At 34.6% G+C, this 15,496-nt stretch overlaps 1 protein-coding gene across 17 annotated transcripts in view; it reads left to right on the forward strand.

The window, feature by feature from the left end:
- Positions 1 to 1,244: 1,244 nt before the first annotated feature.
- The window catches only part of SYNE1 (spectrin repeat containing nuclear envelope protein 1), a 411,505-nt gene continuing 397,253 nt past the window's right edge, over positions 1,245 to 15,496 (forward strand). For all 17 annotated transcript variants that reach the window (XM_032258772.1, XM_032258777.1, XM_032258767.1 and 14 more), the window contains exons 1-2: positions 1,245 to 1,360; positions 11,266 to 11,349. In XM_032258772.1, the coding sequence (XP_032114663.1) occupies positions 1,277 to 1,360; positions 11,266 to 11,349 (168 nt within the window). In that variant the 5' untranslated portion in view covers positions 1,245 to 1,276. The remainder of the gene's footprint in view (positions 1,361 to 11,265; positions 11,350 to 15,496) is intronic.

The raw sequence follows: 15,496 nt of genomic DNA on the forward strand, positions 1-15,496 counted from the left end.
AATGAAAACTTATTTTTGAGCATGCATTTCACAGCATGAGAGCAAAATGTGTTCAGCTGTTCATTTTATAGCAAGAGAAAAATATATTTTAAATTAGAATTGGACCATTCAGACATTATAATTCATGCAGCCATAAGAGAAATATAAAAGCTCTCTATATCAGTTGGTAGAAGAAAAAAGTCACATTTCATCCAAACGTTTGGTGTTCAGTGTCTTACATAGAACATATTATTTTTTAAAGAAAGAAAGACAAGTAAAAGTTAGAAATTGAGCATTAGGCCTTTAACAAGATTCAGTAGGAATCAGAAAACTATAGAGTTTGAATTCCGATGATAAATTGAAAACAAATTCTGATTCTGTGATAAATCAGTGAACACCTCCCCTCTTCTGACCATCAACATTGGCATGATGGCTTCTTTACTTTCTCCTGAGCCAAGATAGACACTAATTCAATGTTCGATGAATTCCAGTATATTGAGTATTTTAATAACCTTCATAAAAAAATAAAAAGATGCTCCATGAATTAAAAATAGGCTTTGGCTTATTTTTCCAGCAGTGGTGATGGATTTGCACTATTCGGTCTATACTCTTGTGCTTATGATCTTTTGAGTTCAATGCTGCACCGAAAGAAGGTTTGCTAGATTTATCAGGCTGTAAAACACAACACAACAGCTAACTAACCAACAGGAAGATTAAAACCTGCAACCTTAGCTATGCCAAGAGTGCTCCTCCAGCAGGCCACTGAGCTATGAGGTTGCTGTGGTGAGAATGTCTGGTAGAAGGACTGCACCTTGTTAAGCCCCAGTAATGTGGCTCGCACAGAGTGAACCTGTGAGGTTGGTCCATGCAGCGCCTGCTCTGCTTTTATGTCCTGCTATAATCTCTCTTATCTTTCAGGTTGCTAGTACCCTCTTTTCCTTCCCTTATCCCACACCATCCTACCCTTGTCAAAAATTAGTTTCTAGAAAGAAGCTGGTATATACAGTAAGGCTCAAGCACTAAATCTTCTGAGGTTTTTGAATGTTGAGTTTTATCTCCACTGGATTGTTTTTCTTCTCATAGTTATCAAAAGGCAATTGGCAACTATAACCAAAATAAAGAATTAAAAATAAATAAAAATTTCTCTTATAAATTTCACCACCATAAGTAACAAAGGTGAGACAGAGACAGAAAGACAGACAGAGAGAGAAAGAGAGAGAGAGAGAAAGAGAGAAACAGAGAGGGAAGAGATACTTTCTGCACTTACTCCTCTTTGCTTTTACAGCGGAAACCTCCAATGGTGGTGGATGATCTTTTTGAAGACATGAAAGATGGTGTTAAACTGCTTGCCCTTCTGGAGGTCCTGTCTGGGCAGAAACTGGTAAGAAATTTTTTGTGTGATCATACTTGTCAAATTGTTGCCATTTGGAATTTGGGGACTGTGGGTTTGAGAGTGTTAAGATGTGCTGCCCATCAAAAAGAGTTATTTGTTGTGGTTGGTAGTATACTGGAATCACTTGTCTGCTGGCACTTCTAGGAGCAAGGAATATATTTCCCTTCTTCCATGGTATACAAGAAGGTTAGTTGCAAATTATTGTCTCCCTCACTTTAAGCGTTTGCCTTCAATTTAGAGAGGAATGTTGGTCCATATCTGTGTATTTATATAGTTATTTGTTAAAAATTAAGCTGGAAACCAGTGTGGCACTTTTCATATTCTTGTTGACATCATCCATCATCCATCATTTGTAGCAAGAACAGCCTGTTCAGAGTTGTTTTTATGTGCTGTGGAACCAGCAGAGTGAAAAACAACATTGACAGTGAGCTAGAAAGTGTATATTCTACATTGTCGAATAATAAAATATCTTTCTTGCCTATCTGTTTTTCATTTCAGAGTAGTAGACCAATACGTAGTTTGTAAACATAAATTATTAAAAAATAATGTTTACCATAATTTGGAAAAAAGAAATTCAGGAAATACAATTTTCAGGATGTTGGATAACACACTAGACACAGGGTTCAAAATTGGAAGTCCCTTTTTTCTTTGTCACTTGCATCTTGGCAATAATGATACAATCATTATTACTTGGATAATTGAGTTTTTAAAAGAATGTTTTTCCCTCTTTAAAATTAATTTCCATTCATTTTGTACAGGGAGCCCTCAAATCGCTTTTGTAAAAATTGTTTGTTGAAAAACATAAATTGGTAATAATTTTGCATCAATCATTTGGACTCTGAGGTAGCAGATGCTTCTGGCACCCCATGTCCCATCTCAGCTACATCAGTGGTAGACATTCCCACATACTCTGACAGCTTCTTTCTTTAAGCACTGGTAGTATCTCCCTGGCTTTCTGCCTCAGGGCTTTTATCAAAAGCACAAGTTGCACAGAGCAGCTCTGAAGTGTTGGGGAGTTAGTGGAAACAAAGGACCCTCAACCAATGGACATGGGAGTCTATGAATAAATGCTTCACCCTAAACTTTTTAGGGTAATTCTGAGACAAGCAGTTCTGAGGCATATTGTACACATGCCTTATACAATTCCCCATAGGGTCACCAGTGGGATTGAATTCCAGTTGCCAATAGGGGTAACCCTCAATAGTACATCCTTTGTTAGCTTTTCCTCCTTCCCTGTCTCACACTCTATACATCTTCATTCTTGCTACCTGGGATCACCTCCCCAGTAAGCTACATGTGCCCAAGTACTTTTCTCAAGCTCTGCTTTGGAGAAAATCAAGCTAGACATATGTGAACAGGCAATTTGTAATGTATATAGGCATATGCATGAGCTAAAGAAACTAGATAAGCATTAGGAGGTGGGAGTCATTTGATTGAAATATATACTCCCTTGATTACCTGAAATAACTGGCCATTGAGATATATCCTCCTGAATTAAGCTATTTTTTCTTTTTGAGATGGAGTTTTGCTCTTGTTGCACAGGCTGGAGTGCAGTGGCACCATCTTGACTCAGTACAACCTCCACCCCTCAGGTTCAAGTGATTCTTCTGCTTCAGCCTCCCGAGTAGCTGGGATTACAGACATGCACCACCATGCCCAGCTAATTTTGTATTTTTAGTAGAGACAGGGTTTCACCGTGTTGGACAGGCTGGTTTCTAACTCCTGACCTCAAGTGATCCAGCCGTCTTGGCCTCCATGTGAATAATCATATAGATATTCAAGAAGTTTATGTGTCATTCTAAGTGTCATTATAATTCAGACATTATACTTGATGGTACCATACAGTATACAGAAATCTTGTTGGGAATTTAACTGCCAGGATAAATTATTCTAGAAAAAGATTATATTTTTGACGTGACAATTCTACTTCTGTTTTAAGTGCCCTACTCATTCAGACATAGTTAGAATTATGGGATCTTAAAGCATTCTCATTTAACAGATAGGGAGACTGATGAATAGAATGGCAGTTTATGATTTAACCTTTATTATGTATTTGTATTGAATTCCTCAAGAGTCTGAATTACATAAAATAAAATCATTCCAAAATTATAAATATGCTGTGGCAAAGGTTATTTAAATTTTATACATGTATGTGTTATGATTCAGGACCACACCAAGATGAAGAGAAGCATCGACAAGGATGAGCATCCTAGGCATTCTTTTAGAGCTTTTCAAAGGGATAATATGAGCAAGAGTGTTTCCATTAAGTACAGGGTTCTAAGTAAGCTTCTATTGCATAATTTCAGAATTCCTGAATAATGTTCACATAGATTTTGTCACAGTTTGCATAGATTCTGGATCTGATCATGATCATCTGAGAAATGTGGCCAAATGGCTTAGCATCCTTTCTATTTCCAGCATCTTAGGATAATAGTGGAATTTCAATATCCTAGTACCCTTCAATAGCCCATTGTGACTCCCTCCTCTATGATTATTTAGGGTATTAGGGAATTATGAAAAATTAAAAGTATTATTATTAGATTTTTCTACATCCCTGGAATATTATTTGTGAAACATTTATTCTTTGAATGGATCAATAATTACGTAGCTAAAATTGCACATAAACATAGGAAAACTAAATTTAACATTGTACTTGAGTTTTTTAAGAATGTGAGGAATTACTATTGAAACATTAGAAACAGTAGAGGCAATATGAATAGATATTAAGGACTGCAGAGAAACTTCTTTCATGTCTATTTTGCTAACCTTCTCTACAGTATTTTTGTAAAAGACTCTTGAATATTTTGCCTTTCAAGAGAAGGGTAATAATCCATTTAGAAATGAATGATGGACTTAGAAAAAATTATTGAGTGCCAAACTTACCTGTATGTTCACCAGGTGACTCTGTTAGTCATTGATCATATATTTAGAGTAGAACTCAATTCTCCCATGGTATTTGTTTTTGTCCAATAATCACTCAGCTAACATTTCTGGAGTCCCTATTATGGATAAGGCACTATCTTATACCCTCTAAGAAAAAGAGATAAATGAGATAGGATCAGTGCCTTCAAAGAGATTATAGCCTAATAGGAATAATAATTGTGTTATAATAGGTTAAGTTGTGTAAAAATAGATGCAAATATGTAGTGGAACAATACAATAAATGCTTGTATCTTTCTCACTTAGCCAGGATACAGCTGAAGCAGAAAAGTAGAGAGAAAGTATTTGTCCTGCTAGGGACATCAGATCTTACAGTGAAGCTGTATCACTTTAGACAGCGTGGTCTTGGTACAGAGATGAGCATATTTACAAATACCATTGAGTCCAGAAACAAGCCAAGGCATTAATGGAAGCTTAGTATGTGTCAAAGGCAGATGTCATATATAGGAGTGCAGAGTGGGGAACTGTTCAATAAATTGAACAGCTCAAAAGAAACCTTACAAGCCAGAAGGAATTGGGGTCCTATCACTAGCCTCCTGAAACAGAATAATTGTCAAAGGAGCTCTAAATCTTGAAATAGAAAGTTGATATGTACCTCTTGAAAGCATAAAACTCATAGGGTATGTAAAATAATAACATAACTAATAAAGTATCAAGGTTACAATTAACATGATGACTGGAACACAACCTCTCATCTCAATATTAACAGTGAACATCAATGGCCTATATGCTTCACTTAAAAGATACAGATTGGCAGAATGGATAGCAAAATTACAAACCAAAATATTTGCTTCTTCAACAGACTTATCTAACACATAAATATTTATATGAACTCCAGATAAATGAGTGGCAAAAAATATTTCATGCAAATGAAAACCAAAAGGGAGCAGGAGTAGCTATTCTTATATCAGTTAAAACAGATTTTAAAGAAATAACAGTAAAAAAAAGACAGAGAAGATCGTTAGGGAATGAAAAAAGGACAAATTAAACAAGAAGATATTACAATTCTATATATATGTATGTGTGTAACTCTGGAGCTTCCAGATTCATAAAACAGTTACTGTTAGACCTAAGAAATTTGATGGACAGCAACAAAATAATTGTAGGGAACTTCAACACTTCACTGATATTACTAGACAGATCATTGAGGTAGAAAGTCAACAAAGAAACAGTGGATTTAAACTATACTCAGAACAAATGTACCTAACAGGTGTTTACAGAACACTTGACCCAAGAACTGCAGAATATACATCCTTCTCATTAGCACATGCAACATTGTCTAAGATAGACCATATAGTAAGTCACAAAACAATTCTCAATAAATTTTAAAAAGTCAAAATTATATCAAGTATCTTCTCAGACTGCAGTGAAATGAAACTAGAAATCAACTCCAAAAAGAACCCCCAAAACTATAAAAACACACGAAAGTTAAACAATATGTTGCTGAATGATTTTTGAATTAACAATGAATTCAAGATGGAAATTTAAAAATAATTTGAAATGAATGGTAACAGTGACTCAAGTTATCAAAACCTCTAGGATACAGCAAAAGCAGTGCTAAAAGGAAAATTTATAGTGCTAAATTCCTATATCAAAAACTCTGAAAAATCGCAAATTGACAAACTAACATCATCTAGTTCTCAACGAAATACAGAAGCCAAAACAAACCAAATCCAGAGCTAGTAGGAGAAAATAAATAACAAAGACCTGAGCTGAACTAAATGAAACTGAAACAAATTAACAAAAAATACAAAAGATTAATGAAAAAACTTTGGTCTTTACAAAGATAAACAAAACTGATAGACCATTTGCTAGATTGACCAAGAAGAGAAAGATTTAAATGAGCTCAATTAGAAATGATAATGGAGACATTACAACCAATACCACAGAAATGCAAAAGGTAACTGGAGACTACTATCAACACCTCTATGCATACAAAATAGAAAATCTATAGAAAATAGATAAATTTCTGGAAACACAAAACTCTTCTAGGTTAAATCAGGATGAAATAGAAACCCTGAACAGACCAAAAACAAGCAGTGAAAAATTGAATCAGGAATACAAAAATTACTAACAAAAAACCCCCAGGGCTAGATGGATTCACAGCTGAATTCTACCAGACATTCAAAGAAGAATTGGTTTTAATCCTACTGAAGCTATTCCAAAAGATTAAGAAAGAGGGACTCCTCTCCAACTCATTCTAAGAAGCCAGTGGCAACCTGATACAAAAACTGGGAAATGACATAACAAAAAAGTAAACTACAGATTAATATCCCTGATGAACATAGATGCAAAGATCCTCAACAAAATACTGGCAAACTTAATCTAACAGCATATCAAAAGATAATATACCATAATCAAGTGGGTTTCATCCCAGGGATGCAGTAATGGTTTAACATATGCAAATCAATAAATGTGACACATCATATAAACAGGATTAAAAACAAAAACTGTATGGGCATTCAAAAGCATTTGATAAAATCTAGCATCTCTTAATGATAAAAAAAAAAAAACAACTAGGCATAGAAGGGACATATTTCAAAATGATAGAAGCCATATATGACAAACCCACAGCCAACATCATACTGAATGGGGAAAAGTTGAAAACATTCCCCTTGAGAACTGGAACAAGACAAGGATGCTCACTTTTATCACTTCTTTTTAACCTATTACTGGAAGTCCTAGTCAGAGCAATCAGGCAAGAAAATGAAATAAGGGGCATCCATATTGGAAAAGAGGAAGTCAAACTATGGCTGTTTGCTGATGATATGATACCTAGAAAACCCTGAAGATTCTTCTAAAATTTTTAGATTTTATAAACAATCAGTAAAGTCTCATGCCACAAAATCAATGTACACAAGTCAGTAACACTCCTATATACCAACAGCAACCAAAATGAGAATAAAATTAGTAATTCAATTTCTTTTATAATAGATGCAAAAAAATGTCTAGGAATATACTTAACCAAGGAGATGAAAGATCTCTCTGCAAGAACTACAAAACAATGCTGAAAGAAATCATAGATGACACAAACAAATGGAAACACATTTCATATTCATGGATTGGAAGAATCAATATTGTGAAAATGACTATACTGTCCAAAGAAATCTACAGATTCAATGCAATTCCTATCAAAATACCAACGTCATTTTTCACAGAATTAGAAAAAACAATTCTAAAATTTACATGGAACCAAAAAGACCCCAACCAGCCAAAGCAATCCTAAACAGAAAGAACAAGCTGAGGCATCATATTATCTGACTTCAAATTATACTACAAAGATATAGCTACCAAAGCTGCATGATACTGGTATAAAAGTAGACACATAGACCAGTGGGACAGAATAGATGACTCTGAAATAAAACCAAATGCTTATGATCAAATGATCTTTGACAAAGCATACAAAAACATAAATTAGAGAAAGGGCATTCTATTTAATAAATGGTGCTGGGAAAACTGGATAGTTAACATATAGAAGAATGAAACTGGACCCCTATCTCTCACCTTATACAAAAATCAACTCAGGATGGATCAAATACTTAAATCTAAGACCTGAAACCATACAAATTCTGCAGTGGGGGGGGGTGGAAACTAGAAAAAATCTAGACATTGGCCTAGGCAAATAATTTTTGACTAAGACCCTAAAAGCAAATGCAACGAAAATAAAAATAAATAGACCTAATTAAACTAAAAGGTTTCTGCACAGCAAAAGAAATTATTATCAGAGAACAGACCACCCATAGAATGGGAGAAAATATTTGCAAACTATGCATCTGACAAAGGACTAATATTCAGAATCTACAAGGAACTCAAACAAATCAGCAAGGAAAAAGACAAGTAATATAATCAAAAAGTGGGCAAATGACATGAATAGACAGATCTCAAAACAAGATACAGCTGACTAACACACATGAAAAAATGTACAGCATGATGATTCAGGGAAATGCAAATTGAAACCACAATGAGATATCGCCTTACCCCTGCAAGAATGGCCTTATTAAAAAGTCAAAAACAATAGATGTTGGCATGGAAGCAGTGTAAAGGGAACGTTTATACACTGCTGCTGGGAATGCAAATTAATGCAATCTCTATGGAAAAATGGTGTGATTTCTTAAAGAACTAAAAGTAGATCTACCATTTGATACAGCAATTACACTACTGGGTGTCTACGCAAAGGAAAAGAGTCATTATTTCAAAGACACCTGCACATGGATGTTTATTGCAGCACAGTTAACAATTGCAAAGATGTGGAACTACATTAAGTGGCCTTTGACCAATGAGTGGATAAAGAAAATGTGATATACGTACACCATGGAATAGTACTCAGTCATAAAAAAAAGAATGAAATAATGTCTTTTGCAGCAATTTGGATGGAGCTGGAGGCCATTATTCTAAGCGAAGTAATTAAGGAATGAAAACTAAAAAATGTATATTCTCATTTATAAGTGGGAGCTAAGTTATGGGTACATGAAGGCATACAGAATGGTATAATGGACTCTGGAGACTCAGAAGGATGAGGATAAGAGGGGAGCGAAGGATCAAAAACTAAATATTGAGTACAATGTACACTACTTGGGTGACAGGTTCACTAAAATCTGAGACTTTGCCACTATATTATTCATTCGTGTAACCAAAAACCAATTGTACCCTAAAAGTTATTGAAATTAAAAAAAAAAAAAACAGAACAGGAAATAAAGTTCATTCTAACAGAAAAAGGTAAAATTGAATTCTTTTCTCATGGCCTATACAAAAATTAAATCTACATTAATTAAGGACCTACTGGCAGTAACACTTTAAACTCTTAGTAGAAACCATAGGGTGAATATCTTTTAGATGTAGGGATAGGAAAACAATTATTCAATAAGACACAAAAAATATTGACAATAAAAGATTGCTATATTTAATATTTTAAAATTAAGAATATCTTAAAAATTAAAAACCTTTTTAAAAGCTGTCAGAAGTTAACAAACTTGTTGAAGTTATTCACAGTTCACGCTGTAAAAGGATTAAATCAAGAATATATAAAATACATCTTAAAAACAATATGGGTGCAAACAACCCAAAGGAAAACCTAGGCAACAGATATGAAAAGGCATTTTACAGAGGAAATAACATATCACCAATGAACAGAGGAAAAGATGTCCACATCCTGCTGATCAAGGAAATGCAAATGAAGACTGGAATGAAAAACAGTACATACACATTTTATATACATTCAATTGAAAAAATATATGTTTAAAGTATCTGTCAAAATCAAATGTTGGAGAGGATACAGATTAGCAGTATTATTTTTGCAATGCTGATCAGAGTAAAAAGTAATGCAACCATTTTAGGATAGTTTGGTATTACTTTATAAATTCAAAAGTCACATTCTCTTTGACTCAGCAATTCTATTCTCGGGTATATGTCCAAGAGAAACTATGCTTGTACAAAAGGTGAGAAGTACAAGAATAATTTATCAACATATCAAAATAGCAATAACCTGGAAATGACACATTCATATCAGAAGAATAAAGAAATAGCACATTATATAGCATATGAAAAGAATTAAATACAGTGAAAGGCAATGATACGATGAATCTTAGCAATATAATGTTATGTGGAAAAGTAAGTCTCACAAGATTAATGCAGTAATGCTCTTGATATAAAATTAAAAACTAAGCATTCTTTTTAAGAAAGCCTGTGAAATAAATTAATCTCTGTAAAAAGGCAAACACTGGACTGGAGTTAGTGTGATGGGTGTCCTTGGCATAGTCAGGCAGGAGGATGGGATCAATGGTGGTCGTATTTTGTGATGTGGCTTTCATACTTAGTTGCGGGCCCTGACTTTGCTTTAGGTGGTAGGTTCTGGGTGTGTTTTACATTATAAAAAATAATTAACTAATAAACTAAATAAGTGAGCTGTGCCCAGATCAATAGAGACTGTCATGTCTAACAGAGGTCTCAGTAAAAAATAAGTAAAAATTTAAAAACATATCTTCTATTGCTTGAACCCAGGAGACGTAGGTTGTGGTGAGCTGAGATTGTGCCATTGCACTTCAGCCTGGGTAACAAGAGTGAAACTCCATCTCAAAAAACAAACAAAAAAACAAACAACGACAACAACAAAAATATATATGTATATATATATCTTCTATTTATCTTTGTCTGAAAATCATATCATAAAAATTATTACCTGGCACACTATTAATAGGAAATTAAAAGATACTTGGTTTTCAGTTTTAATGGGAGATCATTTAGAGTTGTAGGGTCTTCTCATTTAAAGAGAGCAGTTTACCAGCTATGCAACCTTACAGCACACTTCCTGTAAATGTAAAGGAAGCTTATAATATCCACTTCACTGAAATTTTTTGTTTTCAAATTAACAGTGTAATGTTGAGAAAGTACACAATAAATTTTGGTAACTTAAACATAGGTAACTTGGAGTATCCATGTACCAGAACACACTATTTAATTCTCACAATCCTATTTCTTAACTATAGTTTATGTGCCCCCATGTATTTTTGTCATACAAATCAAGAAATACTACTATTAATGTTAGTGTCTTTGCATGTTTGGATGACTGAAAAAAAATGGTGAGTGACCAATAATATTTTTCATATACACATTTGCTAACTTATAGGAGTGATAGTCTCAGTAGACATAGGAGTTTTGTGATAATATCAGTAGATAATATGGGAGTTTTGTGCATTTCTGCTCTTAGAAGACTAAAGGCAAATGCACTAACAAATAATCTGAGAATGAATGCTCTTGTTGAGTAAATTAGTGTATCTTCAGAGTGCCATGGGGTAACACCCCTTTATGTATTTTCTAACCTTTATAGAAAGTGAGCAATATTGATTGCTTTTGAATATTCTTCAATTATATTTTTAATCCATTTAAGTAGATCTTATAACTAACATCCTAAGGTGTGCATTTTGTCTTATTTCTTTCTTTTCCCCCTCTTTTTACAGCCTTGTGAACAAGGACGCCGGATGAAGCGAATCCATGCTGTGGCTAACATCGGCACGGCACTCAAGTTCCTTGAAGGAAGAAAGGTAAGAGAGAAACAAAAACAAAACACTTAAGGAAGAAAGTATGGGCATACTTATGTTTTCAGTATTGGCTGTGGGGTCAAAACACTACATGTAATCTATACAGCATAGATATACAATATTATTATATTATAAAATAATCTTAGATGTGTGGAAAAGTTGCAAAAAAAGAGATTTCATTTCTACTGTTCATTTCAGCTTTTAGTGTTAAGAACTTACATAACCATAGTACAATTATCAAAGTAAGGAAGTTAAAATTGGGATGATAGTATTAACTAAAGCATAGATATTAGTCCAAGTTCATTAATGCTCCCTCTATTGTCTGTGTCTGACCCAGGATCCACTCTAGAATCACACCTTGCATTTAGTTGTGTCTTCCATTCTATGACAGGTCTTCATTCTTTCCTTGTCTTTCATGACCTTGACACTTTTGATAACTGCTGGTCAGTTATTTTGCATCATGTCTCTCAATGTCATTTTGTATAATGTTTTCTCATGATTAGGCTGAGTTTATACATTTTTGGGAAAAATCCCAAAGAAGCATTGTTATATTCTTCTCAGTGCATCATATTAGTAAATATAGGATGCTGATATGTCTTATTACTGGTGACCTTCACTTTGAATACTTGGTAATGTGGTGTCTGCTGTGTTTTCCTATAGTAAAGTCACTGTTTTTCCCTTTATAGTTGGGAAATAACTTGGAAGAGATTATTGAGACTATGCTAATTTTCTGCTTTTCCTCAAACTTTTGCTCATTGATTTTAGCAAAAGTTTCAATAATTATTTCGGTACTGCTTGTCTAATGGTGATTTTTATCTCCCTCATTCCTTCTATATTTATTAATTGAAATTGTTCTGTAAGAAAAAGATGTCCTCCCCCACAATTTACTTATTTATTCAATTATTTATTTCAGTATAGACACATGTATATTTATTTTGTTCTATAGTTAAAATCCATCATTATAATATTTGTTATTACTTTGTAACTTAAATTGTTCTAGCTTTGACCACTAAGAGGTCCTTCAGGCTAGCTCCTGAACCTTTTTGACATAGACTCATAATTTTTCAAGCAGTTTTTTATTTGCTAAAACTATAAATATTCTAGGTTTATCTTTTATTTTCCCTTTCCCAATCCTGGAATCAACCACTTCTCTAAAGAGGCTTTGTTTCTTTTAATGATGAATGGTATTTAGAAACCAAGATCTCAATTCCACGTATCTCATTGTTACTGGGGCATCATTGCTCCTAGCCCCTCTCAGCAAATAGATTAGAAAATGTGTATGTTTATTAACCCATATATATACACGTATCTGTGCTCCTCTCTCTCCCTCTTTGTCTCTCTCTCTCTCTGTCACTCTCTGTCTGTTTCTATATGTGTGTGCATGTATATATACAAATACATATGTAGCTTCTTGTGTGTGTCTGTATGTGTATAAAACATTAGTTCAAACTAATACCTCTGATTCGAGTTAAACACTGCAAGTTTTATTCTAGCCATATGTTCTTATTTGTTTCTGCTTTCTCTGATAATGAGAAGCCGTACTCTCATCTATAATATATTTACTTATTTTTTCAACCCTCGTGTATTAGTCCATTCTCACATTGCTATAAAGAAATACCCAAGACTGGGTAATTTATAAAGAAACGAGGATTAATCAGCTCATGGTCCTGCAGGCTGCTCAGGAAGCATAGTCCTGGCATCAGTTGCTGGGGAGGCCTCAGGAAGCTTACAGTCATGGTGGAAGGTGAAGGAGGAGCAGGCACGTCACAAGGCCAGAACAGGGGCAAGAGAGCAAGTGGAGAGGTGCTGCACACTTTTACACAACCAGATCTTATAAGAACTCACTCACTATTGTGTGAAGAGTACCAAGATGGATGGTGCTAAACTATTCGTAAGAAATCTGCCCTCATGATCCAATCACTTCCCACAGGATTCACCTTTAACATTGGGGATCACATTTCAATATAAGATTTGAGTGGGAACATGTCTACAAACTGTATCACCTGGTGTACATACCTGGTATGTCACTAACCCATGCCCTTGTGAGAAACAGATTTACAAACCAGAGAACAGGATTTGTGTATAGTTTTTGTCTTTAGCATTATGGTATCCAGTCAGAAGTCTATTTTTGAAATGTACTTAGGTTAGTTCTATTCTTCCCATCCTCTTCAGTGAGATTGTGTCATCATTTGTCATAGAGATAGACTTATTTGTTGCTGTTTGTGTTCAATTTTGTGCCCCACCCCCATCCTGGTCAGTTTTATTATTTGTTTTGAAGTGTGGGACATCACTATGGTTTGAAGATAATGAACATTATACTTAAAGAAGTCCAATCTCCGCCTCCAAATCCTACTACTCCATTCTCACTCCCTGCCTTTAACTGCATTTCCCAGCTTTAGGTAACCAGTCTCTCTAGTTTCTGACATACATTTTGCATTTTTCCACAAATAAGATGTGTTTTCATATATCCCCTTCTTTGTTACATGAAGGATCGCATACCATAGGTGGATTTTACTTTTTTCACTTATCAATATATCCTGGAAATCACCCCACATCAGTTCACAGTGATTTCTCTACTCATTTTTACAGTTATAGCACCCCATTGCCTAGATGGGCCATAGTTTAGGCACATCTAGGCAATGGGGCCCTATAATTGAGTAGTTATTCAACTACTCTCTTATGAATGGGAATTGGGTTGTTTCTAGTATTTTTTAAACACAAAAAATGATGCAGTTAATAATTATGTGCATAAGTGCTTCCATATAATTGGAGGTGTATCTTGTAGGTAAATTTCTAGAAGCGTGGTTGCTAAGTCAAAAGGTAAATGCACATGTAATTTTGGAAATATTGCCATATTTCCCTACAAAAGGGTGGCACCAATCCTTACATTTAGCCTTTTCTAACTTGTGGGAATTTAGGAAGTCTGTGTTTGGTAATACCAAAACTAGTTTTATAAGTGGAGAGCCAGATACTTTCTGAAAAATAGACCCATTCAGTTATTTCCTTCTCAGTTTATATCCACTGAATTAATTCAATTACTTTACAAATATATAATTGATGACTTTCTATAAGACAGAAACTCTAGAAAATAGAAATTTAGGGAAAACTTAGATCTAGCTTTTAAATAGTTTACATTATTGATAAGTTGGGAATGCAATGAATCAGTATACATTTCAGTCAGTTGTGCAAACTTCATGCCCAAGAAAGATTCCAGGCATTAGTATAGTGTGGAAAACCATTTTGTCTACTTATGCAACATCAGACAGTGTTTTCAGATCACACTAATCTCATTCTTATTGAAGGGTTTCTCTTGTATCTGCTGAATGAAGCCTTGTTAAACAGGATAGTTAGAATTTTTCAGGACCAGGCACAGTGGCTCACACCTATAATACCAACACTTTAGGAGGGCAGGCAGGTAAATGACTTGAGCCCCAGAGTTTGAGACCAGACTGGGCAACATGGTGAGACCTTGTCTCTAAAAAAAAAACAAAACAAAATCAGCCAGATGTGGTGGCACATGCCTATTGTCCCAGCTACTCGAGAGGCTGAGGAGGGAGGATCTCTTGAGCCTGGGAGGTTGAGGCTACAGTGAGCTGTGATTGCACCACTGCACGCCAACCTGAGTGACAGAGCAAGACTCTGTCTCTAAAAATAAATAAATAAATAAATAAATAATAAACATAGAGATTTTCAGGTCACTCATTCTCCCATTTCAGCTGTATGATAACAGTCATACTTTATTCTGAGTTCTATTGATTGGCTGGAATGCAAAAGCAAAAATTCCTCTTATTAATTTGTAAGCCTTGGAGAAAACTTTAGCAGCGTAACCTATGAAAGGCATTGTTTATAAAGACTTGTTTTTTCAATGTCCATTTTCACAGAACAACCCAAAGTTATTTTTTTAAAAAGTTTAAATATATTTTCTAAGCTTAGAAAGTATTTTCTTGAGTCTCAGAACAAAATGACAGAATTTCTCTTTTTTCCCCACAAATCTCTTAATTTTTTTTAAAGTCACCCCCCTCCATACCCCTCTGAAACATGGTTTTGGCCACACGCTCTTGTACTTCTGTATCCCATGGCCTCACAAAATGTTTGGCTCTGGAAAGTAATGAGTTTTTTAAGGTATTTTGGTGCCCTCCCACTTAATATT

Source organism: Sapajus apella, unplaced genomic scaffold (genome assembly GCF_009761245.1).
Source record: "Sapajus apella isolate SASKATOON/1434 unplaced genomic scaffold, GSC_monkey_1.0 scaffold105, whole genome shotgun sequence".
In the NCBI taxonomy this organism is placed as follows: Eukaryota; Metazoa; Chordata; class Mammalia; order Primates; family Cebidae; genus Sapajus; species Sapajus apella.